Here is a 26,784-nt window from a genome sequence, read left to right as displayed (position 1 = left end):
ATGGCAGGCATGTGTGCAGATCATATGGTGAGACAAAAAGCCAGAAAGGGGATTCAGGGAGCACTTTCAGAGGCTTACTCTTTTTATAACAACTCACTATTGTGGAAACCAACCAGATTACCATGAGGGTGTACCCCTCATTACCTAACGGCCTCCCACTAGGTCTTGTCTCTTAAAGGTTCCACTCTTGGGTGTTGATAAACCATTTAATTCCCAAATATATATATATGTATATAAATCTCAACCCTTGCCCAGATTGAGCTTGATTCCTATATTTGACACTTGGATGTCTCACAGATCCCTCAGACTAAACATTTTCCAAAGCTCAGCATCTTCTAAACTTAGCATTCTCCACTCTTTCCAATTCAATATTCAAAATCTTAAAATACCACCCAAGTCAAGAAACATCACCTCCGTGTACCATCAATCAATAAGTTTTTTAATCTAAAAGTTCTCACATCTGTCCCCAGCTCTATCCCCATTTGTAGTGTTGCGCTTTAGGCCTTATCATGGCTAGCTTGATTTATTGCAATGGCTTCATAAGTTGGATCCCTGCAGGAGTTCAATCTTTTCTTCCTTAAATTCATCTTCCATACTGTTCCCAGAATAAGCTATCAAAATGTAATTCTGCAGGCAATAAAAATGGCAAAAGTTCTTATAACATGTAAAAATGTTCATGATGTATTGCTAAGGGAAAAAAAGGCAGGTTCCAAACCAGTATGTCTACAATGATCCCATGCCACAGTCTAGCTGGGCACAGAATCACGAGCCACTCAAGCAGGAACAAAACTTTATTTTTGAAAAAGCCGCCAATACTCCGTATGCGCCCGCAAGCCAAAACCGGTCCACCCACGCACCCCGGGCCGGACCTCCCCTGGAATTCCCTCCTACTATCCTTCCCCAACCAATGGGAACTCTCCAGGAGTCCCGTAACATGAGTCCCGTAGCAGGCCAAGGTGAACAGCAGGAGTCCAATATCCATATGAATGTAAATCTTAACATAATCATATCATCTCAATGGCTAGCTGGGGTCACCTTACAACCAAAAGTGCCATGCATCATATTATTTCATATTATTTGGTTGTGGCTCCTAGCAATCCCATATTGGGTTTTAAAAAATGTGCACAAATGCACCGAAAAATGAAATGGAGTACACCAAAATAATCACAGAGGTTACCTTCCAGGGGTAGATTAAGGATGACTGTGTTAGTTAGCAGTCGGCTTTTCATCACTGACCAAAATACCTGACAAAACAACTTCAGAGTAGGAAAGACTTATTCTGGGTCATGATTTTAGAGGTTCAGTCCACGGTCAGCTGGCTCCATTGCTTTGGGCCTGCCTGAGGTGAGGCTGGACACCATGGCTGAAGTGTGTAGCAGAGGGGGGCTGCTCAGCTCATGGCACTCAGGAAGCAAAGAGAGGGGAAGGAAGGAGTCAGAGACAAGATGTAGTCCCTCAGGGTCCCCCCAATGACATACTTCCTTCAACTATGCCTACTTGCCTACAGTTACCATCTAGTAATCCTTTCAAAAGGTTAGAGCCCTTATGACCCACTCCTAAAAGTCCCACCTCTGGACATTAATTACTGCACTGGAGACCATGTCTTCAACCCATGAAATCTGGGGGATGTTACAGATCCAAACCATTACAATGGCTTTTAGATTTTTGTTTAATTTTCCAAGATTTCTGCAAGAAGCACAGGCTAATTAGAAAAAAGATAAATCCACAAATCTGACAATGTCAATTTCTTCCTTAAAATCCAGAATCAGCTCCTCACTGGCAAGATAAGGTCCAAGCATCTTACTACTAATTCCCCTCCAGCCTTTTCTCCCCATCTTACATCACAGAGCAGAGGCTCTCAAACATTATGCATCTCGGTTACTAAGCCCTACCTCCAGAGGTTCTGATTGTCTAAGGTGTGGCCCAAGGATTTGCCTTCCTAATTGGTTCCCCGGAGATGCAGGTGATTTTGGTTTGGGAACACATTCTTTACAATTATTACTGTGCTAAAATGTATATGATGTAAAATTTACCATTTTAACCACTTTTAAGTGTATAATTCAGTGGCATTAAATGCCTTCACAAAATTGTACAAACATCACCATTTTCCACTTTTAGAACTTTTTTTTCATTTTCCCTAGCAAAACCTCTGTACACATTAAGCAATCCCCCCTTTCTCCCTCTGAGCCCTAGTAAACTCCTATCATATTCTCTGTCTCTATGCATTTGCTTACTCTAGGTAGCTCATAGGAGAGGAATCGTACTGTATTGCTCTTTGGGTCTGGCTTATGAATAATGTTCATAAGTTGCTCATAGTTCCTCCATGTTTTTGCATGTGTAGAAATTCCAGGCTGAATAATATTCCCTTTGTCTCTACATACTGCATTTTATTTATCCATTCTATCTATCCTTGGACACTTGTGTGGTTTCCACCTTGTAACTAATTGTGAGTGACAATGTTATAACCCCTGTGCACATGTGTATTTGGGTCTCTGTTTTCAATTCTTTTGGATATAGACCATCATGGCCGAAGGGTGTAGGGGGGCTGCTCAGCTCATGGCACTCAGGAAGCAAACAGAGGAAGAAAGGAGTCAGAGATAAGATATAGTCCCCCCACGGTCCCCACAATGACATACTTCCTTCAACCATGCCAAGTGAAATTGCAAGAGGATGTGGTAATTCAACTTAACTTTTTGGGAACCACAGCATGATTTTCCATGGTGGCTACATCACTTGACCTTCCCACCAGCAGTACATCGGGGTTCTAATTTCTTATGTCCTTACTGCCAAGAATGCAGTTCGCTGTCCTTATGGATGTGAAGTGCTACATTTTCAATTTGCATTTCCTAATGACCTGGGGACACATTCTGAGAATGACTGCTAGAGTAACAGTGAGGATCCACCATCCCCTCAACAGTATTATTCACCACTTAACACTTTCACTCTGCCAATCCCTCTGCCTCGACTCACACTCAGCTTCCTCTACGAACTTCCTTCCATCTGTTAAGACCCACTTTGAATTTCATCTCCAGAAAACCTTCTGGGAACCTCTAGATTAGGCTAGTAACCTAACAGAATGCCAGAGAAGCTCAGGAGAGTAAAGGATTGGACTAAAGGCAGTGGTTTAGTTGAAAATCTGTACTGAGAGCAATTAAATCCCAAGACCCCCTTCGCTGCTGTAAGCAGACAGGTGGCAATTATGCAGGATTCCCTTGGAGAGAGCTTGTCACTCCACTGCCAAGAACGCAGTTGGCTAACAGCCTCACCTTGCAATGCCTTCTGGATTCCCCTCCGCTGTTGCTGAGCTCACTGGGCCATCAATGAGCACATCCAGGAGCCTGGCCCTTTCTGCCCAGTGGGGAGATTCTCCTACAAGTGATCTTACTCTGGAGCCCCCTGTTGGGTTAGCTGACATCCTGTCAGATCCGCACCACAGCTTGAGGCTTTCTCTACCAGCCCTTCTTCCTCTCCCTTCTCTTTACAGCTGTTAGGTCTGTACTGTACCTCACAATTTCTCTTGCCCATTAAACATTCCCCCCTAAACTTCTTGTGCCCCTCTGTCTCAGTCCCTGCTTTCCAGAGGATCCAAATGACATAGCTGGTTCTGAGAGTGATCCAGCAGGGCAGCTGGTAAGACAGATTTGGAACTGAAACACTTCCTGCCTTGCTGGTCATGAGTACCATCCAGGGTGTGGGGCACAAACAGTCCCTTATGCAAAGCAGTCACCTCATCACTAAAACTCCCATGTATGGTGACTAGGGAGGATGTCCTGCCATGCCTGTACAATAATTTGGGATTTTGAAAAGCTCAGGTGAACAAGTCATACAAGGATAATGGCATTGATTTGTCTTTAATATGCTGTACTAGTACCTACAGAAGGGAAAGGAAGGGAAGGAAAGGAAAAACTGAATGTAATTAACAAACAAGTGACAATTAAATGAGTACCTTATCACCTGAGGTAGAGAAAAGACAAAGTCCAAGACCAAACTCAGGACTTAATAGTTAAAAACTTCAGAGTCAAATCTTTAAAGACATCCACCCAGATATTTCCATGCACATGTCAGGGTCCTAACTTTTCACAATCAGTGCCCTGACCTTAACTTGACAGCCTTGCCCCAACTGGCCACTCCACTGGCCAAGATAGTAAATCAATAACAAAATTATATCTTGGAGATGATAAGGATGAGGTCACCCTTGAGGCTCTCAAGGATGCAGAGGTGGGTCCCCACCACATCTCTATTTAACTCATTTATCTGGTCCCCAATGAAAGTGGGTAGCCTGGAGAGCAACTGCAGACAACGGCCGGCTGAAACAAGCAGCAAATCCCCAGGTGGCTGTGGTACCCACAGGGCATCTTCTTAGTGAGGATACATGGTATTCCACCAATGATTTTGTGAATGTGTACATTTCCATCTTGATCACAAAAGATAAGGAGACAGTTGCACTCAGTTTCACCTAAGGGCTGCATGAACTAGTTCTGTTTTCCTGGGAGACTTGAATTTTCTGAACATCCTGTAGAGTGTGACATGGATCTATCACATTGATGGCATCAGGCTGACCAGGCAGGATTAAGAGGAAGAGGAGAGCACACTGGTGGCATTGATAATTCTCTTTCACCCTGATGATGATTCAGAGGCTTGCTATTTCAATAAAGTTTTTAGGAGTCTGACGATCAGGGTGTGCCAGGACATGCCCTCCAAAGTAAAAGTCAAATTGCCGTTTCTGACATCCTCTTCCACAAAGAAGAAAGTGGTGCCCCGTAGTCTCGGAGGTTCTAGCAACAATACAATCTACATAGAGGGAAACTGCTCCAGCCTGTATCTCCAGTGACCCAAGGCGACAAGCTTTGAAATCTGTATTCTTGATAATCAGAGGGGTAAACCAGCTTTCTCTCACTTTCTCAGCCCAGTGTCCAGTCAGTTACTTTTCAAATCAACTTACAGTCTTTAGGACAGAGTGATTAAATAATACATAATCAAGTATTTTTAAAATTTCCTCTAGAGCAAAATAAAAATATACATTACTTAAAATGTCTCATTCTACATTAAATATATTAAAATACTGGTAATTTTATAAATAAAATAATTATAAACAGTAAACATGTGATAAAAGTTCTCTGATACAGGTTATATAGGGGTCAACAACTGATTTTGAAAATACAAAAACTTTAAATTCTGTTTTAAAAAAGCATTTTACAAAATTATCCAAAGTTAAAAAGTGCTATATATGCATTCATCTTGTTCCATTTTTAAAGCACAATATCATACCTTGAAAAAAAAAAAAGCTGAATTACAGCATAATACTCATCCTACTTCTCCTATAAATAAAAACTTAAAAGACTTCTATGCACTGGTAAAGGCTGGGAAGCCAACTGAGTTCCAAGCCAGCCAAGGCTGCAATCCACCCAGCGCTGTTCAGGAGATTCTTTCCTGGCCCACCCCTAGATATATCTGTCTATGCCTACTACTTCCTAATTTCCAGAAGATGTTTTCTGAAAGAATTCTGACATTTAAATCCTATGCCAATTGACAATCTTCCAAAGACTGAGGCACTTTGTATTTGAATTTAATACAAAAAGTGATGAATCTAATTCCAAATGAAAAGAGAGCACTTCATTTGGTCACTTGATTTCATACCATTTGTTGAGGTAGGATAATTTTCTTCTTCTCTGAAAAACAATGCCAAGTATATGAATACTGGCTATACAGGAAAGGGTTCTAGTGCCTTTTCTGCATTCTTCCAGTTGTGAAAATTCTCTCTGTACCACTCAACTGGTAGGAAAAACAAAAGACAAAAATGAAAAATGAAAAACTAAACATCAATTAATCAACAAACAACTGAGTTCCTGCTATGTAAGAAGTTTTGCTCATCAGCTGAGCAACAGACAAAGGCTGTATGTACATTGACATAAGCTGATTTTGAACTTAATGAAGTTAGAAGACATTTTATTGGCTGAAAATATGAGAATTTAAAATCAATCCTTCATTTTCTTTTCTTTTTTCTTTAAAAAGCCCTACAATACTGAACCTGCTGACAACAATTGTTTAAGACATTTTAATTTTAAGGAATTTGAGGTGAGGGGGCAGGTCATTTGTACTGGTTTTACAAGTTATTTTATAAAAAAGTGTACTCTTTGTTCATATAAACATGGTAATACTGCATCAGAGGCAGAGTGAGATCAGTGAGCTTCCTTCTATTAATATATGAAATTATTTCATGCCATACTATCACAAGAAGCATTTTTTAAAGTTAAAAGAAACCTAATAGTTTAAAGTTTTCTTTGATTTTGCTTTTTAATATTCAATTCAAGTTTATTATATTTCATTTTTTGTTGTTGTTGTTGTTTTTACTAGGGATTGACCACGGACACTCTCTATCACTGACTTACATTCCCAATCCTTTATATTTTATGTTGAGACAGGGTCTTGCTTAGTTGTCCAGGCTGGCCTTGAACCTGCTATCCTCTTACCTCAGCCTATGGGAACTGGAGTTATAGGTGTGTACCACCATGCCTTGCTATTTGCTATTTTTAAAAAATTTATTTGTTCTTTTTAGTCCATAACAGTACAATGTATTTTAACATATCATACATACATGGAGTATAACTTCCCATTCTTGTGGTTATATATGAAGTGGAGTTACACTGGTCATGTATTCATGTATGAACATAGGATCACATTCTTTTTTTTTTAAATATTTTTTTAGTTGTAGATGGACATGATACCTTTATTTAATTTATTTTTATGTGGTACTGAGGATTGAACCCAGGGCTTCACACATGCAAGGTGGGCACTCTACCACTGAGCCACAACCCCAGCCCAGGATCATGTTCTTAATAAAGACTTTTTTCTACTTTTGGATAGGTCTTTTCTCATGAGTACATTTCTAAATAGACTTTTAACACATACAGATTTTCTATTTATTTTAATAGATTTTTCTGCATATCTAAATTTGTTTTGTATTTGTTTGTTTCAAATATTACTAAGAGAAAGAAAGCTGCAATAATAATCATAAGACATCAACAATTATAAAACAAATACCTATCACAGATATGAAGAAAGAAAAAACGTGTATTTCAGAATCAATTAAATAGGTATTTGATTAATGATAAGAGAAAGAAAGACTTATAAGTTAATTATGAAATTCAAAATGCTCAGGGAACAGTAGTGTTGTTAGAGAAGTATATTAAATGCTACAATTTGAAGAGTGCATATGATCCATCATGATATTCTGCTGAATTTGTATGGTGTTCTAAAAATGCATCACTTTTCCTTTTAATTTTTCTGAATTGCCCCCCAAATATCCAGTTATAACATACTTGTTTTCTTTATTCCTTCATTCCAAGGCACTTTAGGTTTCCATCCTAATCCATGAATTTTTTCTGACTTCATTGGATACCTCATATCATTGGTAGGTCTTAGAAAAATAAAAGAGATTTAAAATAACACTGTAGCTAAATATTTACAAATTTAAATATTAAGAGAGATAATATGTTTTCATGCATCTTTACCATAATTAAAGTTTAGAATAATTCCCTCTAATGATATGCTTATTGTAGAAAATTTGTTATTAAAAAAACCATAATCACCAACACTTAACCCTCTCTGTGGTTTAGGCTTTTTGTAAATTTATTTCAGTCACAATGTAATTCCAGTGCCTAGCACACAGAAGGAACTTATGAAATGTGTGATGAATGAAAAAATAAATGCATACATTTATGTGCCAGGCTCTGATCCAAGTATTTTATATACATAATTAAACCTTAAAATACCATTATAAGTAAGATAATATTATCCCTATTTCACAACGAAGGACACCTCAGACTTGGATAACTTCTTTAAGTCACATAGCTAGTAACAGTGCTGTGCCTAATCTGTGTAACATTTAAAATTAGGAAAAAAATATTTTACCAGAAAATTCAAAACAGATAAATTAGTTCTCAGTTAAGCCCATATAATTTATAATACCTAAGATTTCACAACCTTTTCCCAATGTTTTAACTTGTTACTCACCTATCATTAACATAATCAACCCAATTTTCCATTTCAGACTCTGAATTGGTCTCTTTGATCTGTCAAAATGCAGAAGGCTATTGAGTCAAATTATAAAATGAGACTAGAGAATAACAATGGTATTTAATAGCTGATTAAAAAGACAAGAAAAACAATTGCCTCAAAGCAGGGGAGACAGCAAAAATACTTTTTATACTTTACATATGCTTCCTATACTTCATAACCTAAATTTTACCTGAAGTTCAAAAATAATACACATTGTATAAACCATGGGAGAAAATAAATTTTCCTGACCTTTAGTTATTACTTGGTATTACTCGGTTCCCCTTTCTACTAAACTCTATAATTTATAATTGATATTGCCTCACATATATGTATATTCATAACCATAGTTATTTTACATATCAGTATTCTTTGGTTCTAAGACACAGTCTATATTTACAAAATTGAGGTATCTTACAATTAGGGCAGGTACATTTAATGAATTATCTTTTTTTCAAAAAATGTTACTAAATGAATGCTAGAGCTTCAAGTGAAGACATATATGGGATACCTATAATTATGAATTTCATTTTCCATTTACTCACTTTAAAATTAAATCAACTGTAAACTACTACTGACTAAATTAGTGATTAGTTACAGTTGTGTAAACACCACCTTTTTACAAAAGATACGTACCAGCTGTATTAGTTCTTTGGCGAGCTGGACAACTGACATTTCAAAATTGGTTCCAATGTTGTAAATTTCACCTGGTTTTCCCTTTTTGAGGACAGTAAGAAATGCTTCTACTACATCAGTAGCATAAAGGAAATTTCTTGTTTGAAGCCCTGATCCATGAATGCAGCTGAACAGATTAAATGAAGCAGAATCATCAAATGTAAAAATGTAAGCGCTCCTAAACAGGATAAAAACTGGGTACAAGTAAAGAGAAGACAATTCCCACAGAGAGCCTGGAAACCTTTTACTGAAAACACAAAAATATGAATAGCTCTTTAAAAATATTTTTCTAGTAGATGGACACAATGCCTTTATTTTATTTTTATGTGGTGCCGGGGATCGAACCCAGTGCCTCACATATGCCAGGCAAGCACTCTGCCAACTGAGCCACAATCCAAGCCCAGCTCTTTTAAATTTTAACCTTAGTTCTTCAATGATGTCCAAAGCATCTGAGGTTATTCAATAAAAAATCAGCAAACATGGGCCCATGATAAATATTTGTCAATTTTATACCACAAGTTCATTTTAAAGAAATGTCTACAGTTCTATATAAATTAATCCTTTGAAAAAGTAAAATTATGTAAAGACAGATACCAAATTTTAATGCTATGGCTCAAAGATCTATAATAAACCATTTAAAAACAAATTATTTTAGTAAATAATGGAAATGAATTATAGCTTATAATATTCAAAAAACTACCACACTAAATGAAGAAGGAACTCTTAAATTTGGTGGGACATTCAACTCATGGCCTCCAACTCTAAGACTGATTTTCAAAAGAGACTGTTACCAAATACTATCAACATATCAGAAAAGCATACAGGTACAAAGGTAAACAACATACCATTTTCTGTTGTGTTGCAGTAGAGATATAAATTTTGGAATGACCTAAAAGAATATTTAAGATTCATTTTAAACATCAAATATTTACTCATTAACATGAATCTGAACTCATGATATATTAAAAATCATTATTAGAAAACTATACATATGGAAAAAATTGAATTCTTTTTACCAGGAACTCATGAAAAAAACCTAAATACTCAATAAGTGAGAGAACTCCGAGATAGCTTGCTATTTCACAAAAAGCAGTTCTCTGAAGATACAATTATTTCAACAGTGGAAGAACTCAGAGAAAGTCTTCATGGACAGTTTTCTGTCATCACAAAGCTCACTTCTGTGTTGATTTCTAAAGAGCAGGAATTGAATCTTATTTATCACTTTACATGTAACCACTCACTGAATAAGTGCTTGTGGGATTCATAAAAAATTACAGTACCCTTGAATTAAAAAAAAAAAAAAAACTTATGTTAAACGTGGCAAGCAAGAAATTACTAAATTTATATTAAACTTATAAGGATACTCCAAAAATTAAGCAATATGAATACGAACACCAGCACACCATGAAATGGCCCTTTTCTTTGGGCAAACAGATCAAAACAACCAGCTTGGAAGTGAGAAAACCCAGACTCCAAATTTAGGCATAGCAGGCAACAGTTACCTAAAAGCAGGCTTACTGACACAGAACTAACTGCACAGGGATTCCCAGCCATCTAGCACATTTCTTTATTCACTACTTATTACTTTCTGGAAGACATTCAGGCACATCACAATCAAAAAGAATTGGGAACTGGGCACAGTGGTGCTCACCACTTGTGATCACAGCACTGCCCAGAAGGCTGAGGCAGGATGGCATGTTCAAGGCCAGCCTGGGACAGTTAGTGAGACCCTGTCTCAAAATTAAAAATAAAATGGTCTAGGGATATAGCACAGATGGTAAAGGGGCCTGGGTTCAATACTCAGTTCTGGAAAGAAAAAAAAAAAAAGAGCTGGGGCAGTTAACCCAATGATATAATACAAATTTACCTACAAGCTTCCTGCATCAATAATTAGCTTTCAACTTTCCATACATCCTGACATAATGGGGTGATTGCAAACTGAGAGCCTTAACTGCAGCATGGTGGCTGCAGTGGGAAAATTCTGTAGTACTTCAGAGTCCTAGGAAGTACAGGGTATTTTCATATATATCACCTGAATCCTTCAAAATCCTAAGCATTTTCATTATCCCTCAATTTAAAGACAATGCTCAAAGAGCCTTAGGTCAGGGCAGCTGGAGAGCATCAAGTTGATACTTAAATTTAAGTCTTCAAACTCAAGTCTGAGAAGATTTGCCTAATTCTATGGCCTGTGCAGAATAATTATGTATAATTACAGCATAAATTTTTTGGACAAAGAAATGATGAGAAGATATTTTAAACAAAGAAAAATTACAATCACTAAAACAACCACCATGAATTCGGAATAAAATTACCTTTTCTGGATATTGATGTGGTCCATAAACATTACTGCTCCTTGTGATGACAACTGGAAACTTAAAGAATATTCAACATTAAGGCAATTATAATAGTGATTATTAAAAAGCTACACAGAATTTTTAAAAAGAAGCACCTTTGCTTAAATAATTCCACATGTCATGAAGACAGAACGAAGAGACTGTTTCTAACGTACGGTTCTTAGAAAGGCAGGGGAGGATGAGGTTCCAATAAGAGCAAAGGGTCCAAAAGGGGGATGAAGACAATTCTCCTCACTGGGGCAGGGGCGAATGGGCACAGATGGAGGCGGGTTTGTAATTCTGCCAGCAGAATACTGAGGACTCTTCCATCTGACCATTTCAAGAACCAACTCTAGGACTCTAAGCTTAGCTAGATGGTAACCAAGTTGGCTCTCTCCACTGTATCAACCCTTTAGAGCTACCACAAAGGGAAGAGGACCAATGCTACTAAAACATAAAAAGCAAGAGGATCTTGAATGCCTTTCTGATCTAGCCCCTAACAACTCAAAGATCAGTGTGAAGTCAAAGATACGGGCCTCAAGATGATGATCCTACTGGCTAAGGGTCCCACAGCAACACTGTCAGAGCACCAGGGGAAGGTCTATCTCCCATTCATGAGAAACCAAGAGTGCTGAACCAAGCAGAGAAGTATGTGGCAGGGAAGGGAATCTGTCCTCCCTCTCTCTGTCTTCCTCTACTCATGGGCTTCCAACAGGGCCTTCACTATACCTGTAACACTCTACCTATTACTGAAATAGGAAAAAATATGTATTCAAACTATTCCTTTAATAATGAACTGAACAAGAAAAGTTAAGTCATATCTTGGCCACACAATATAAAAATCAATTAATCTTGGGCTGGGGATATAGCTCAGTCGGTTGAGTGCTTGCCTAGCATGCACAAGGTCCTGGTTTCAATCCCCAGCACCACACACACACACACACACACACACACACAAAAATCAATTATCTTACATTCCTTAGTACTACATTTTCTCAAGCTGTCTTCTACTCGATAACTAAAATGCTGCTAGAGTTGAGTTGGAATTTTAACACTTAAGTCCAAAATAAAATGGTGCAAGAGTTTCGGCAATCAGTTCTTACCTTGTATCGTTCCCAGTAAGACTGTACAAAACACTCAGCAGCTGCTTTGGATGATGCGTAAGGATTTGTAGGTTGTTTGGGTGATGATTCATCAAATTCCTAATGTTAAAAAGATATATTATGATAAAAAATAAGTACTACATATACTTTCTAAGTAGAAAACATATTACAAACTTGAACTTGAATTGTTTACTATAGCATTTAAAAAAAAAAACCACCGTTTCTTGAACACTGTGTATCTGAATCTTTACATGCACCCACAGTAACTTCTTTAGTGATCACAAAAACCCTGTAAAGCAGGGAGAGAGAAGAACAAGTACAAAAGCTTTAAGACAGAAGAATGTCCAAAGGACCTGCAGGAAAGCTGCTGTTCAGGAAGAGAGATGGGAGATGAGCTCAGAGAGCTGGACGGAGGGCAGAATAGTACCCTGAACCCTGGAAGGTCACCGTGAAAACACTGACAGATTTTGAACAGAATAACACCATGACCTGATTTCTATTTTAAGAATCATTCTGGCTACTGTGCCAGATCTGATAGAGAGTGGAAAGGGAATTAGAAGGAAGAAGTTTGATAAAAACCGCAGAGAGTTGAAATTGGCTACTTCTCAGAGGACTAGGGATCCACAAGTGGTCAGGGTCTCCTTTTTCTCACTAGAGGTCTTTTTAAACTTTTGACTTTTTTTTTCAGTGTGTGTGTGTGTTTTGGTTTAAAAATATATATATATGGAACTCATTATTTTGTCTTACTTTATATATACACACATATGTGTGTGTATACAAAATGAGTTCCATATATATATACACACGCATATACACACACACACTGTTTTAACCAAAACACACATATGTGTGTGTATTTGTGTATATAGACAAAATGAGTTCCCTATAAAAACTGACTGTGAAAAACAGAGCTTTCTGCCCATGGATGCCACTAATTAAGCACTATTAAGTCTCTCTTCTCATGAAGCCATGTCTAAGTCACAGTCTCCTGGAGATCACTGGAGGCCTGTACTTTTGAAACAACCTATGGGAGTTGGAGGAGCCATTCTGAACAATGTGGAACACTCAGACTGTGTGGTAATGAGAGATACAAACACCACACACTCCAGGGGCTCTGGGCTTGCCACTTACTCCTCTGTGGAGGAGGTGGGTGCAGCCATGAATGTGAGGCCATACAAAGGAGATGGGATTGTGGAACCTTAGAAAGCTGTCTCAAGAGAAGATTCTCCAAGGCCAGGAGCCCACATGACTGTGGAAAAGATCTTTGTGGGCAGCATTATAAAAGACACTGAAGAATATGACCTAAGAGATAACTTTGAACAATGTGGGAAAACTGAAGCAACTGAAATCAGGACTGACTGAGGCAATGGCTAGAAAAAGCGCTTTGCTTTGATAACCTCTGGCAGCCATGTCTGTGAGTCAGTCTGTCACTGAGAAATACTCCTCTGGGAATGGACACTCTGAGGGGAGGAAAGCCCTTTGGAAACAAGATGGCTACTGCTTCATCAAGCCAAGAGGCTGAAGTGGATCTGGAAACTCTGGTGGTGGCCATGAAAATCATTTTCGTGGTAGTTACAACACTGGTCATGGAGGAAAATTCAGTGGTCATGGTGACTTCTATAGTAGCCATGGTGGTGGGGATATCTATATGGATCTGGTAAAGACAGAAGCAATTCTGGAGGTAGTGGGAGCAACAATGATTTTGGCAAATGCAACAATCAATCTTCAAATTTGGGATCTAAGAAGGGAGGAAACTTGGTCATTTTGAAAAAGGTCTTCCAGACACTTTTTAAAAAATATTTTTTATACCTTTATTTTATTTATTTTTATGTGGTGCTGAGGATCGCACCTAGTGCTTTGCACGTGCTAGGTGAGCATCCTACTGCTGAGCCACAACCCCAGCCCTCTCCCAGACACTTCTGATCTGGGGACCTGTGGGGTGGCATCAGCCAGCTGCTGTTTCTACTCCTGGCAGGGCTTTGAACTTGCACTGTGATAGAAACATTCAATATTATCACCCATTGTAACAGCCAATACTTTGTCAAACCATAAACCCAAGGTGGCCATGAGGTTCCAGCAGCAGCAGGAGCTGTGGTGGTGACAGAATATTTTACTGCCTGCCAGAAAACAAAGCTTAGTAGGAGAGGAGAGCCAGAGAAGGGACAGGGAAGCTGCAGGTTACAGCAGATCTGTGAACTCAAGTAAAGCACAGTACTGGCAGGTCCTGGTTACTACAAAGATATGTTTAGATAATTCTTATGTACAGGAAAAAAAAAAACCCTGAGAACTCTGTAACAGGTTATTTTAGTTTCTGTTTTATGGAAAATGTGAAGCATTCCAACCCAGGGTTTTAATGTAGCTTTTCTTTTTTGTTGTATCCACGCTGACTGCTAAATGTAAAGAGTGTGTCTTTTAACTGCACTGTATAAAGTTAGTCTACTTTGAAGCCATCTTGGTAAACTTCCCCAACAGTGTGAAGTAAGAATTCCCTCAGGGTGATGCCAGATTTCATTTGAAATTAATTTACAATCTGCTTGGTGGAGAAGTCACTGCCTCTAGAAATCTTGGTGTAGCTGAACTGATAGTAACTGTTGGGACATTCTGCAGTTCACCAGCGTAAGGGTCACCCAAGCAAAATCAGAGAATTATTTGGTGGTAAAAAGGATTGTGGGCACATCCTATGCAATATATCTAAATTAAATAATGGCACTAGATAAGTGACTCATGGGAATGATGTTTTTGTCTCCTCCATTATAATGTATAATCAACAAATAATTTAAGTCTCTTGAATGAAATGACAACATTTGGAACTGGAAGAGATTTGGACTTTCCTTACCACCTATCCAGATAATGCTGAATCCTTCTATCACAATGCAAGTTCAAAGCTCTGCCAGAGTAGAAACCAGTAGCAGTCTGATGACCCCTCACAGGTCTAAAGATTAGAAGCATCTGAGAGACCTTTTTTAAAATGACAAGTACTAGTAAAAAATTCAACTAACATAAAAATAGGCCTACCATAAAGGAAAACTACAGTTTTTACTGGGTAAGGTTAGGTGGGTCTTTAGAGGTCTATAGGTAGCCACAGTAGTTATTTGGAGATTAAAACTATAGAAATATGAGGAACTACATTTTTTCCACATAATTTCATGTTACCTGCAGTTTTCCTTTAAATATGGCACAAGGTCACACAACCATTCTCAAGTGTCAATTGTACAGAGAATGACCTTTAAAAGAGTTAATAACCCTTAACAGTTAATATCCAATAATTGTTACTTGTACATATTCTTTTGAGATTTCCCTTTAGTACCTTCCTAATTTCAGTGCCACTGTATCTAGTAGCATAGATATTTATCTCCCAAAAAAACAAGAGAAAAGAAAAAATATATAAATTGTGAAGAATGGAGTCATCTTTTGGTGCAAAAAAGTATAATATTTAGAAATGATAAAAAATAGATTCCACTTTCTACAATGATTTCACACTTGCCCCTGGATATTCCAATGTGTTTGCCGATTGGCAGAGAATGGTACATAGGAACCTGCTGCAGCCTATCATACTCCTGCTTCGGTCTGTCCACTCTGAAGCCATCTTGGTAAACTTACATGTTTGTGAGGTTGAGACAAAAAATGTTATATTTGCTGCTGTCTTGTAATCTGTCAGGCAAATTATGAATAAATCTATAGGAGACTAGGCTGTTCTCCATTTAGGATGGTATTTGATTTGAACAGAAGAGACCATGGCATAAAATTCTGGAGAGTGAGGATGAGAAGAGTGCAGGACAGGTTTAATAAGACGGATCTGCATCATGGTACATGATAAGTAAACAGGTGTTGTAGATTTTCTAACGTAAACTTAGAAAAGGTAAATTATTTACCTTATCGAGACTGCCTCCATATACTTCATCTGTGCTGACGTAAATAAACTTCTCCACTCTGGCTTCATGAGCAGCACTTACCAAAACGTGAGTGCCATAAACATTAACGTAGGTAAACTCAAAGGCCCGGACAAATGACAAATCTAAAAGAAGAGAAAAAAACTAGAACAATTTCACCCAAGGACAAAACAAATACCAAACAATCAATTCCAGTTTGTTTGTTTTTTAAATTTTTTTATTTTAGTTGTAGATGAACACAAACCTTTATTTTACTTATTTATTTTTATGTAATGCTGAGGATGGAACCCAGTGTTTCACACGTGCTAGGCAAGCCCTCTACCACTGAGCTACATCCCCAGTCCCTCAATTCTAGTTTTAAGAGAGTACTATTCTCTTCTCTTTACTCATCATAATTAAATAGTTTTGGAAATAACATATATATGCATTGATATTTATTTCTGTAAGCCTATATTATATAGTATGTATAAATATTTCAGAAGCTAGAAAACAATCTGTTAAATTTTCAAAAAACATTTTATCCTAAAAAGAAAGAAACACAAAATGATGCATCTAAATTTAAAAATTCAAGTATTCAAATTTTAAAAATTTTTGAAACTTCCAGTTTCTACAATTTGAGGGCTATGCATTTCAAAGCAACTTGTTACTGATAAAAATAATAAATGTTGAATAAAATAATAAATGTTGAATAAATCAATAAGTGTTGAATAAATCATCTGCTTTACCAGGGAATGGGGTAACTTCCCTAACTATGACTCACAATTCACATACAATAAAGGAAGAGATTAATAAATTTTACCTTGTAAAAAAATCTTTCATTGTCAACCCCTGCCCCCTCCAAAAAAAAAAAAACTAGACTAGAAACAAAATAAAAAAGACAAACTGGGAAAAACATTTGAACTTATTAGAGACAAAACATTAATATATTCAACCTATAAATACCTTGTAGAACTAAATAAGAACAATCCTACAGTAAAATGGATACAAAACAGTTTAGATATAAAAATATAAATAGTCCTTAAGCTTATGATGCTCGACCTCATTTATAAGGAAAACCCAAGTTTCAAACTCAGAGAATGCCACTTATAACTTATCACAATGACAAAAAATAAAAAATTTAACAAAATGTTTTGTTGCTGAGGCTTTGTGGCGTGTGGGGGACTTAATTCTGCACACTGGGAATGAGTATGCAAAATGCTTACAACCCTAAGGAAGGAAATTTGGCAATTTCTAACCAAATTAATATGCATTTATCCCCCAACCCAAAGATATAAACTGAACTGTTACATAAAATGTATAGTGACACCTGACCTCCCTATACCTGGCCAATATTTCAGAATGTGAGCATATTTGGAGTTAGGGCCCTTAAAGATGTGATTAAGTTAAAATGAGGCCTTGAAGGTGAACCCCCCAGTCCAATCTACCTAGTGTAGAGGAATCTGCACCTAAAAAGAGATGCCAGGAATGCACACAGAGGAAAGGTCCTGTGAACACAGAGTAAATGCAAAGGAGCTGTAAGCCCAGCAGGTGGCCTCAGAGGAAATTAAGCCTGGCAACACCTTGACCTTGGACTCCCAGGCCCCAGAATGCAAATAAATTTGTTCTCTAAGCCCTCAGTCTGTGGTACTTTGTTCTGGCAATTCTAGAAGATTAATGCCCCCAGCAATTCAACTTCTAGGCATATCTTCCCAACATTAGTTAAAAATATACAAAAAGACACAAGTACAAAGCCATCTACTCCAGCATTATTTAAAACAGTGGGAAATAAACTTAACCACTGTACATATAGACTGATGTCCTAGATATACTGTCAAATAAAAAAGGCAAGAGGGAGAGAGCTGTATGTTCGAGATTATCACTTCTCTAAGAGGGGCACAGAATATCTATTCTTTTAAAAGAAAGAATAAACTAAAATGTATATAAAGTGTTCTACAGGGGAGAGTAGAACACAGAAGAAGAGCAGGGGCCAAAGACAGACTTATAAATATTCCTTATATGGTAGATTTGACTTTGGAACTATTTTATATTTTTCATAACTGAAAAACAATTAAAAAGAAAGAAAGTAATTCTAAAACTCAAAAGCAAGATGGAAAATATGAATCAAACAATGAATTTACTTAGTTATATAACCATGCTTTGAGTACCTATAAAACAAAATAATTTGACTGGTGGGAAACTACTAAGAACAAAACAAAACAAAACAAAAAAACCCTTGTCATTTCAGATAATGTTGCTATTGTTATTCTTATTTTGTTGTGTTATGGGATTTTAAAAAAATGACAAATGAATGCAGTGTTAGACAGCTGCACTCCCAGAGACTCTGGAGGCTGAGGCAGGAGGATTGCAAATTGAAGACCAGCTTCAGCAACTTAATGAGATCCTGCTTCAAAATATAAAATAAAAATGGCCTGGGATGTAGCTCAGGGATAAAGCATCCCTAGGTTCAATCCCCAGTACCAAGAAATGGGAAATAGAAAAGAAAATGAGAAATTATTATGGTGCTATTGAGAACCAAGGTATTCAGGATAAGGGAAAGAAACTATAAGACCCATGGGGTTAATAACAACTTTGAGTTAGGCACTCATGCATTGTGAACTCATGATGTATTTTATCTTAAATAGGCAAATAAATAAATATTCCTTAGCTCTGAAGTTAACTGAAAAAGCCTAGAAACAATGTCCAATTGGTAACAGTGAACATACCCAGACTGAGGCCTGTAACTACTATTCCCATTAAAAGGAACCTCAGTCCTTAGAAGAAGGGTTGCTTCCAGATCCTTGGAAGAAACCTTGAAGATAAACCTAGAACATCCTGCTACACCAGAGAATAAGATGGCAACAAAGACTACTAAGGACCCAGGAAGCAACTCTGGCTCTCTGTGGCTAGTAGTGGGTCAATTTGAATATAAACTGAAATTCATTAAAACAAACAAACAAAGAATCAAAAGTCTTCAACTCTATGAATTCATAATTATACAAAAAAGAAAAGAAAGTAAGAGAGTGATAGAAAACCAAGTCAAATAAAGCTTACCACATAAACAAAAGGTATCAAGCAGTTAACCTGGCTTTTCAGTATCACTTAAATCATCCTAATAATTTATGTGGAAAACCTACTTGTATGAAGATATTCCATATATAAGTGAAAAATAAATGACTTAATTTGATATTATCTACAAGCCTCTAAAAATGAATATTGATAAAACAAAATAGTAATACTGACTACACAAAATAGTAGGAATAAATATGCAATGGGATTGAAAAATAAGATAGACTTAAAATTCTAAATAAATACAGTTGGGAATAAATAAATGGTGTTAAAATGCATACCTGGGAGGAGGGCAAAGGTTTTATGGACTTTACACTTAAATAAGCTAATTATACATGTGTAATTCCTAAGGTAAAACCACTCAAAGAATACAAAGAATATATATCTTCCAAAGTAGTAGAGGGAGAAAAAGGGAACAATTTCTTAGTTAAGTCCTTTAAAAAGCAAGCAAGAGAATGAATATCAAGGATGTTCAAAGTAATTAAAATAAAAACCATGATCCAAATACACATTGTTTTTAAGAAACAGATAAGCCATAAAGCCAGAAGGGTTGAAAAAAAGAGAATGGAAAAAGATATGTGATGTATAACTATAATGCACTAATAAAAAAAGATACACAAGAAAGTGATACAGTCACATCAATGTCAAATGAAATGGACTTCAAAGTGTATACATCATTTAAGAAAATGACTTCCTAAATAAATGGTTCAGGGGCGGGGGTGTAGCTCAGTGGTAGAGCACTGCCTCCCATGTGAGGCACTGCGTTCAATCCTCAGCACCACATAAAAATAAATAAATAAAGATATTGTGTCCATCTACAACTAAAAAAAAATATATTAAAAAAAAAGATAAATGGTTCAACCACCCAAAATGATTACTAATTCTGGAAACATCTTTTTCGATGAGGAAAAAGATAAACCACAAAATTAAAAACTGGACAAAAGATTTCAACAGCATTTCACCGAAGAAATCCTAATTACCAAAAAACATTAAAAATACTAAAATTTATTAGCAATTAGGGAAAATACAAATTTAAAATATAATAAAAGACAAATCACACATTGCTGAGATTGGAAATAATGGAAAAATCTGACAAAACTAAATTTTGGTGAGATCTAGAGCAACAGGAAGTTACATATTACTGGAAGAGTAGAAATTAATATACTCTGGAAAACAGTTTGATATTTTTATGTTGAAACAGACAAATCTTATGATCCTAATTATGTATCAGAATGTGTACGTATGTGTACCATGACATATGCGTAAGAATGCTCACAGTAGTACTGTTCAAAATTGCCCTAAAGCATAAACAACCCAAATTTCCACTAGGAGTGAAATATCTAAGTAAACTGTGCCAATTCTTAAATTACAATGTTATACAGTACTGAAAATGAACAAACTGTACCTATACCCAAATGGATAGATGAATCTAAATGGATTTTTAAAAAGAAAGACAAAAAAAATCTACATACCACCTTATATGTTTTTTAAATAAAATTTAAAAAGCCAAAACTTATAATGCTTAGGGAAAAGAATATAAATAGAAAAACTACAGAGAAAAGCAAAGGAAATAAATCAGACAGCAGGCAATAGCAGTGCACTTCCAAAGAGGATCTGACAACACTTTGATTTTTGTTTGGATGATGGCTACATGGGTGTTCATATTACCATTATTTATTTCACTTCTAAATTCTTTTGAATATATGTTGTATTCACTGTAACCATATCAGAAAATTATTAGAAAATATCTCAAATGCATAAAACAGTACAGATAACAACATAATATTCATCTGTGTATCCACCACCCAATTTAAGAAAAACAACATAAAAATTACAGCTGAAGACCCATTTCCTCATTCCTACCTTTCACAAGTAATCACCAGTTTGAATTTGGTTCGACTCAAAATTTTTTTTTTAATTTTTTTTTTTAATATTTATTTTTTAGTTATTGGCTGACACAACATCTTTGTTTGTATGTGGTGCTGAGGATCGAACCCGGGCCGCACGCATGCCAGGCGAGCACGCTACTGCTTGAGCCACATCCCCAGCCCCTCGACTCAAAATTTTAAGATGTTTTGAACAACCAATTAAAAAAAAAAAAAAAAAAAAGATCTATTCAGGGTTATATTTCAACCCACACTAATAAAAGTGATCTAAAAAGTGCCAAATATATCAATGACATAGCAAAAGTCTTGTTTTTCTGGTGTAACATGTATATCCTCTTTCAAAGATGTGTATTAGATAACCATTTATTTAGTTCTACTTCTGGATTTAGTCTAGTTAGCCACAAGAGGAAAAAGAAATGCCAGTCACAACTAGAGCATAAGACAATGCTTACCTACATGTGTTTGTGCAGCAAAATGTAGTACTATATCTATTTTCTCTGTTTCAAAAAGCAGTTTCACAAAGTGAGAATCACAAATGTCACCCTATATGAGAAAGCAAACATGAAAACACTAGGTTTCTCTGAGCACTGTCATCATCAAATTCATTTTTGCTATAACACACCCCATCTCCCACTTCCCAGTTCAATAGAGAATATCTTGAACATTCAACCACATGGTCAGACAAGTACAGTAATGATATATTTCTCCAGATATTCGATTCAAAGCATTTTTTGCAAATAAGTATAAAACAATATTTTATTGACCACCCAACTACTTCTACATTTTTTCATTATATTCTTGACAATCTAAGATTAGTATATTAAAAAGGAAAGTAGTATTAAAAATTTTGAAAGAACCATTACTGAAATATATCTAAAGTAAGTATAACAACTGGAATGAACATTGGAAAATAATAGTAAAGTTATGGTTTAATTCTTCTGAAAAAACATATTCTCAAAAAACCTTTAGTAACTGAAGAAAATACTTTTACACAGAACAGAATTATGAACTAATTGCTCAATATATTTTTGTGGTTTTGTGGTTAAAAGAGAGTTTGTAAAATCACTTTTTTAAAAAAATATTTTTTAGTCATAGTTGGACACAAAATCTTTATTTAAATTTTATGTGGTACTGAGGATTGAACCCAGGGCCTCGCCCATGTTAGGTGAGCGCTCTACCCTGAGCCACAACCTCAGCCCCTGTAAAATCAATTTTAAAAGAAAAGAACATAAAATCACAACATAGTTTCACTGGAAAGTAACATTTCCCTTTGCAAATAAAGGATCTGCTCTGGTTTATACTTGGGACTTGTTGAAGAGTGGCGAGTTAAGAATCAGCCTTCCAGAGGCCATGTGCCCTCATGGGGAGAGACTACCTCATGTGCTTCATGGTCTGGCTAGCCTTTCAGGAGGACACCACACTTCACACCAACCACTCTGAATCCCAGGTAGGCACTATTAAACAGGCTAGTGAGGACTTAAAATTAAAAACCACACAAATTCATCCAGCTACTCACAGATTTTCTAAGGTATCAAAAATGACATGCAATTTTTTATGTGGTATACCTAAAAGTAGAATTCTCTAGAGCATGTGGTACTTCTGGAAATTAACTATTTGGTCTTTTAAAAGGCCTTTAGTAAGTGTGCTTGCCAAGCCCTTTACACACAAGCTTGTAAATAGGAAGCTATTATAATCTCTATATGACTAAAGAGGCACAGTTCAATAATTATAAGAAGACTTCCATACCTTTATGAATTTGTAGTTTTGTTTGTTAGAAATGGTTTCAAGATTCTTTAAGCTTGCACAGTAATCCAGCTTAAAAAAAGAGAGGATGGCCAGGGGCAACACAAAAAGTGATAATATTAGCTCTTCCTATAAAATACCAATTTATTTTTAAAACTATAGATGTTAATGATTGTAATACAAGAACATATTCTCTTCAAGTGTGTTTCCTCTATGCTTTTACACATTCTAAGCTTCTGACATACATTGATCGAGGTGCTAGAGAACCAAATCCTAGGCCTTATGCATGATGCATGCTAGGCAAGCACTTTACAACTAATCCCCATCCCAGCTTCTGACATCTTACAAGTAAAAACTAAACAAAAAACAAACAAAAACAAGTAATTGTGATACCTTTTCAAAATAGCGGACTCCAAAAAAAAAAAAAAAAAGCCTTTTTATAAATGTGTACTTTAAAATATGTTCCTACCCAAATTTGCCTGTGGCCACTGGTGTTTAAAAAAGTTTACTACTCCTGACAGAAAAGTTACTAGTCATCAAAAATGATGCCTGTTTTATACATACTATAGTTCATTATACCTGGTCCTGAGTTCCTGAGTTAACTGTTGGTAAGTCAGTGTACAGATGAGGGAAAAAAGAATTCTTGTTCACTAGTAATGCAGTAAAAAAAAATCCTAAGAGTTAAGGGTTATTCTTTATCTGTACTTCTTAACTATTGTGTTTTAGGAAATTAAGGTAACCATTTGTATCTGTGCCATTTGTATTTGCTCAGATTAAAAAAAATCTATGATTTCCAACTAGGGCTTTCAGATTCTTTAAGGAAACTCCAATTATTACTGCAGAATTCTCAACAAAACCAAATTAATTTAACTAAATTTTATTTTGTAAAATAAACATGTACAATTTTCTAGGTGATGATAATTATAAAACTAAATAGTTAAATAATTAAATCAAATAAAGCATGTCAACACCAAGAAAAAACTGGTAGTCACATTTTACTAAATACTGAATTTAGAAAGAGTGAAAGTTTTCTTCTGGTAAAAATACTGCACATAAGGGCTGAGAATGTGGCTCAGTGATAGAGCACTTGCCTAGCATGCATGGGGTTCTTGGGTTTGATCCCAAGTACAAAAAACAAAACAAAACACAAAAAAAAAAAAACTTTGACTTTATGGCTTAGCATAATAAGTAAAAGTTTCCAAAGATTCTGCATAAGATTTAACGCAGCATGAGCACATGACCATACAGACCCCCAAGTAGCTAAAGACTAAATAAAAAACTAACAGGATTCTGGTACTTTAAAAAAAATGTAATTAAATTGAACTGTAATTTCAGTGCATGAAGCTTATTTTTATGAAACTCACCTTGTCTAGATTTATGATCATATAATTTGGATAATCTTCTACTAAAGAGACAATCACATGTGATGCACTATAAGGAAAAAAATAACATCTTGTGAGTGGAAAATTTCAACCCCTTTAGACTCTTGAATATTTTCTTATGCTGTTGACTATTATGAAAATAATCAAAGATAACTTTAAATGTTTTCAAGAAAACAGAAACAACATCAATATACACACATGTACACTTTTCACCAACAACATCTATAAACTAACTCTTTTGCTCCCTTTATGCTATGTAGAATAGAGAATTTAGTGTTTCTGGATATAAAGAAAAAAAATCAGTTCAACAAATTATACTGTCCATGCATCTTTTAGAGTGTGAAAGTTAATGCTGGATGAAAAACATAATGGTGCTACTCAGAGTGACTACACTGAAATTATAATGTGCCTGTTCAGGAACTGTAGATGTGATTACATAAAAATTAAATCAATATGAGCAGTCATCTGTTTGTTTACAGTAACTTCTGCAATTCCTGTGTCTTGGTACAAGAGTTTGGTGTTATAAGCCACAATTCTCAAGGGGGTCCCCGAAAAAAATGTAGGTTTCCCAGGCTGATAACAATTGAAACCAACCCCTGTTTGCCTCTGGGCTTCAGAGGGCCCTGCAGTAGAACCTGAGGCATATTTCAGTGGAAGATCTACCCAATTTTATAACACTTAAAATGCTGGGGCCTCCGGAACAGCGGCAAGCATTGACCAAATTATAAAATCAAGATGTGCACTGGTAGTTCTTTCACAGCATTTTCTAGGTCATACCATTCCTGGACCAGCACTCTCACATGTTCATACTCTTCTCATAAGTGAAATTTGCATGCCTGGTACTCTCCACCAAGTGACCATCAGATTAGAAGGGATGATTAATATGCTAATAGGCAATAAATAAGAATCAATCCCCATATTTCCTCTTCTTCCACTAGACACTGAGTTTCTTGAGGGTAGGAGTTTCCTGTTCATTATTCTTGCATTCATCCATTCAACAATCACTGAAGACCTTCAGAAAATGGGTCAGATATTCTGCCAAGTGCTTAGTGAACAGTAGTCTCTGCCCTCATGGAGTTTACATTCTAGAATGGGGATGCAGGCATTAATCAAGGAAACACAAATATGCAATATAATATCAGGCAGGGTAAGTATGTTAGTTGGGAAAGGGGTTATTTTAGATAGTGTGGTCAGGCAAGAACTCTTTGAGGAAGTGATATCCAAGTAAAAACCCAAATTGAGTGATACAGGTAGCTGAAATGAAGGAGAAGCAAGTGCAAACGCCTCAAGACAGAAGGGGGCACCAGCCTGGTGTGCTCCAAGAATCGTAAGAGGGTAAAGAGATTAGGTTGGAAAAGTAAGGCTTGGCCAAATAAGCTTGTAGATATGGTAATAAGTTTTTACTTTAAAGTGGGCAGGAACCATTGGAGTAAAATTCTATGCACTAACATGATCTGACTTAGTGAAACACTGACCTCTGCGTGAGGAACACTCTAAGGGAACAAGAGCGGAAGCAGTAAAAGCAATCAAGAGTAGTCTAGGCAAAAGGTGTGTGTGGGGGGGGGGAGAGGATAATGAGGACTAGGGTGGAAGGCGGGGAGTGTGAGAAGTGGTCACATCGAGGACACACTTTGGAATTAGGAGAAAGGACCTGATCAAACATCTAGTGCAGGTCAGCAGCAACCAAGGATTTTTAGAAGTTTGCACAATAAATAAGTCCTATCATAATCCCCAATCATTTTGGAGGCGCCTATACGTAAAGGCCTGTGCTTCATGGTGATGGAAGTTGGGGTCAGGCTGGGGGTGGTCAGGCTGGGGGTGCGCATGGGAAGCCGTGGGCGACAGCTTAACTAACGTGTGCACACTTCAGGCAGTGACAGGAGGTACATCTCAGACAAGGCAGAAGCGGGGACATTACTACAGTACTCTTGCTTCGGGAGGCAGGAGTTTGGTAGAAGTCACAGTTTCAAAAGACCCACGTCCTCACAAGCCAGGGAAAGAGAAAAGGGTAGGATGCTCCCGGGGGTGCATTAGGACCTCCCCTACAGGAGACCCACCCAAAGCTGGGCTCAAATTGCCAACGGCAAGCAGAGTCGCAGGAAAAGGTTGGGGTTTCCGGGGAGAAACTGACGGCGCTGTTACCTACATGAAACCAGCACCCCCGGTCACCAGGACCCGCTTCGCAAAGCTGCCGGGAGCACCGTGGGATTCCGCCCTGCCCTCCGCCGACATCTCCCAGCGCGGCAGAACCTAGCACCGTAAAGCGCCGGGGTCTGAAGACCAGAGGAAAGTATCACCGCGACTTTTTGCGACACACCTAGTTCCACTGACACGTTACAGAGAAGTCGGCGCAGCTTCCGGGGCGGCCGCGCAGGGCTACCGCGCAGGCGCAGGTTCTCTGGATCAAAGCCAGACCTACTGCGAGTAATTGAGGGAGTTGGGGCAGAGCAGTGTGTGGAACGTCTTCCAGGCAACTGTTGCTAGCCCGAGTTATGCTTTACTTAAAACAAGGAAGTTCAGAGTTTTGAAGAAGTGCCTTCTTTTAGCTCTTGCACTTCACCCATCTTCAGAGATTACGCACCAGTTAAGCTGAGAACTCCAGAGTTCTCTTTTTGCAATGTGGAAATAGGAGGTTGCAACTGCAAATTTATTTTTTATTATTAATAAGATAG

The 26,784-nt window shown here is 37.0% G+C and overlaps 1 protein-coding gene across 1 annotated transcript; it reads right to left on the bottom strand.

The window, feature by feature from the left end:
- Positions 1-871: 871 nt before the first annotated feature.
- Positions 872-26,413, bottom strand: TGDS (TDP-glucose 4,6-dehydratase). The gene is made up of 12 exons (XM_081291818.1): positions 26,259-26,413; positions 24,095-24,161; positions 22,734-22,802; positions 21,440-21,530; positions 16,039-16,181; positions 12,167-12,265; positions 11,043-11,102; positions 9,576-9,619; positions 8,692-8,857; positions 8,014-8,072; positions 7,320-7,417; positions 872-5,772 (listed from the first exon to the last, which is right to left on the bottom strand). Exons 1-12 carry the CDS (start codon positions 26,342-26,344, stop codon positions 5,702-5,704), a joined length of 1,053 nt encoding a protein of 350 aa, XP_081147944.1. The 5' UTR covers positions 26,345-26,413; the 3' UTR covers positions 872-5,701.
- Positions 26,414-26,784: the final 371 nt, after the last annotated feature.

This window comes from Spermophilus citellus (genome assembly GCF_964194105.1).
Source record: "Spermophilus citellus genome assembly, chromosome: 1".
NCBI classification, from domain to species: domain Eukaryota; kingdom Metazoa; phylum Chordata; class Mammalia; order Rodentia; family Sciuridae; genus Spermophilus; species Spermophilus citellus.
The sequence above is the reverse complement of the archived record's forward strand: the minus strand, read 5'-3'. Positions and strand labels throughout refer to the sequence as shown.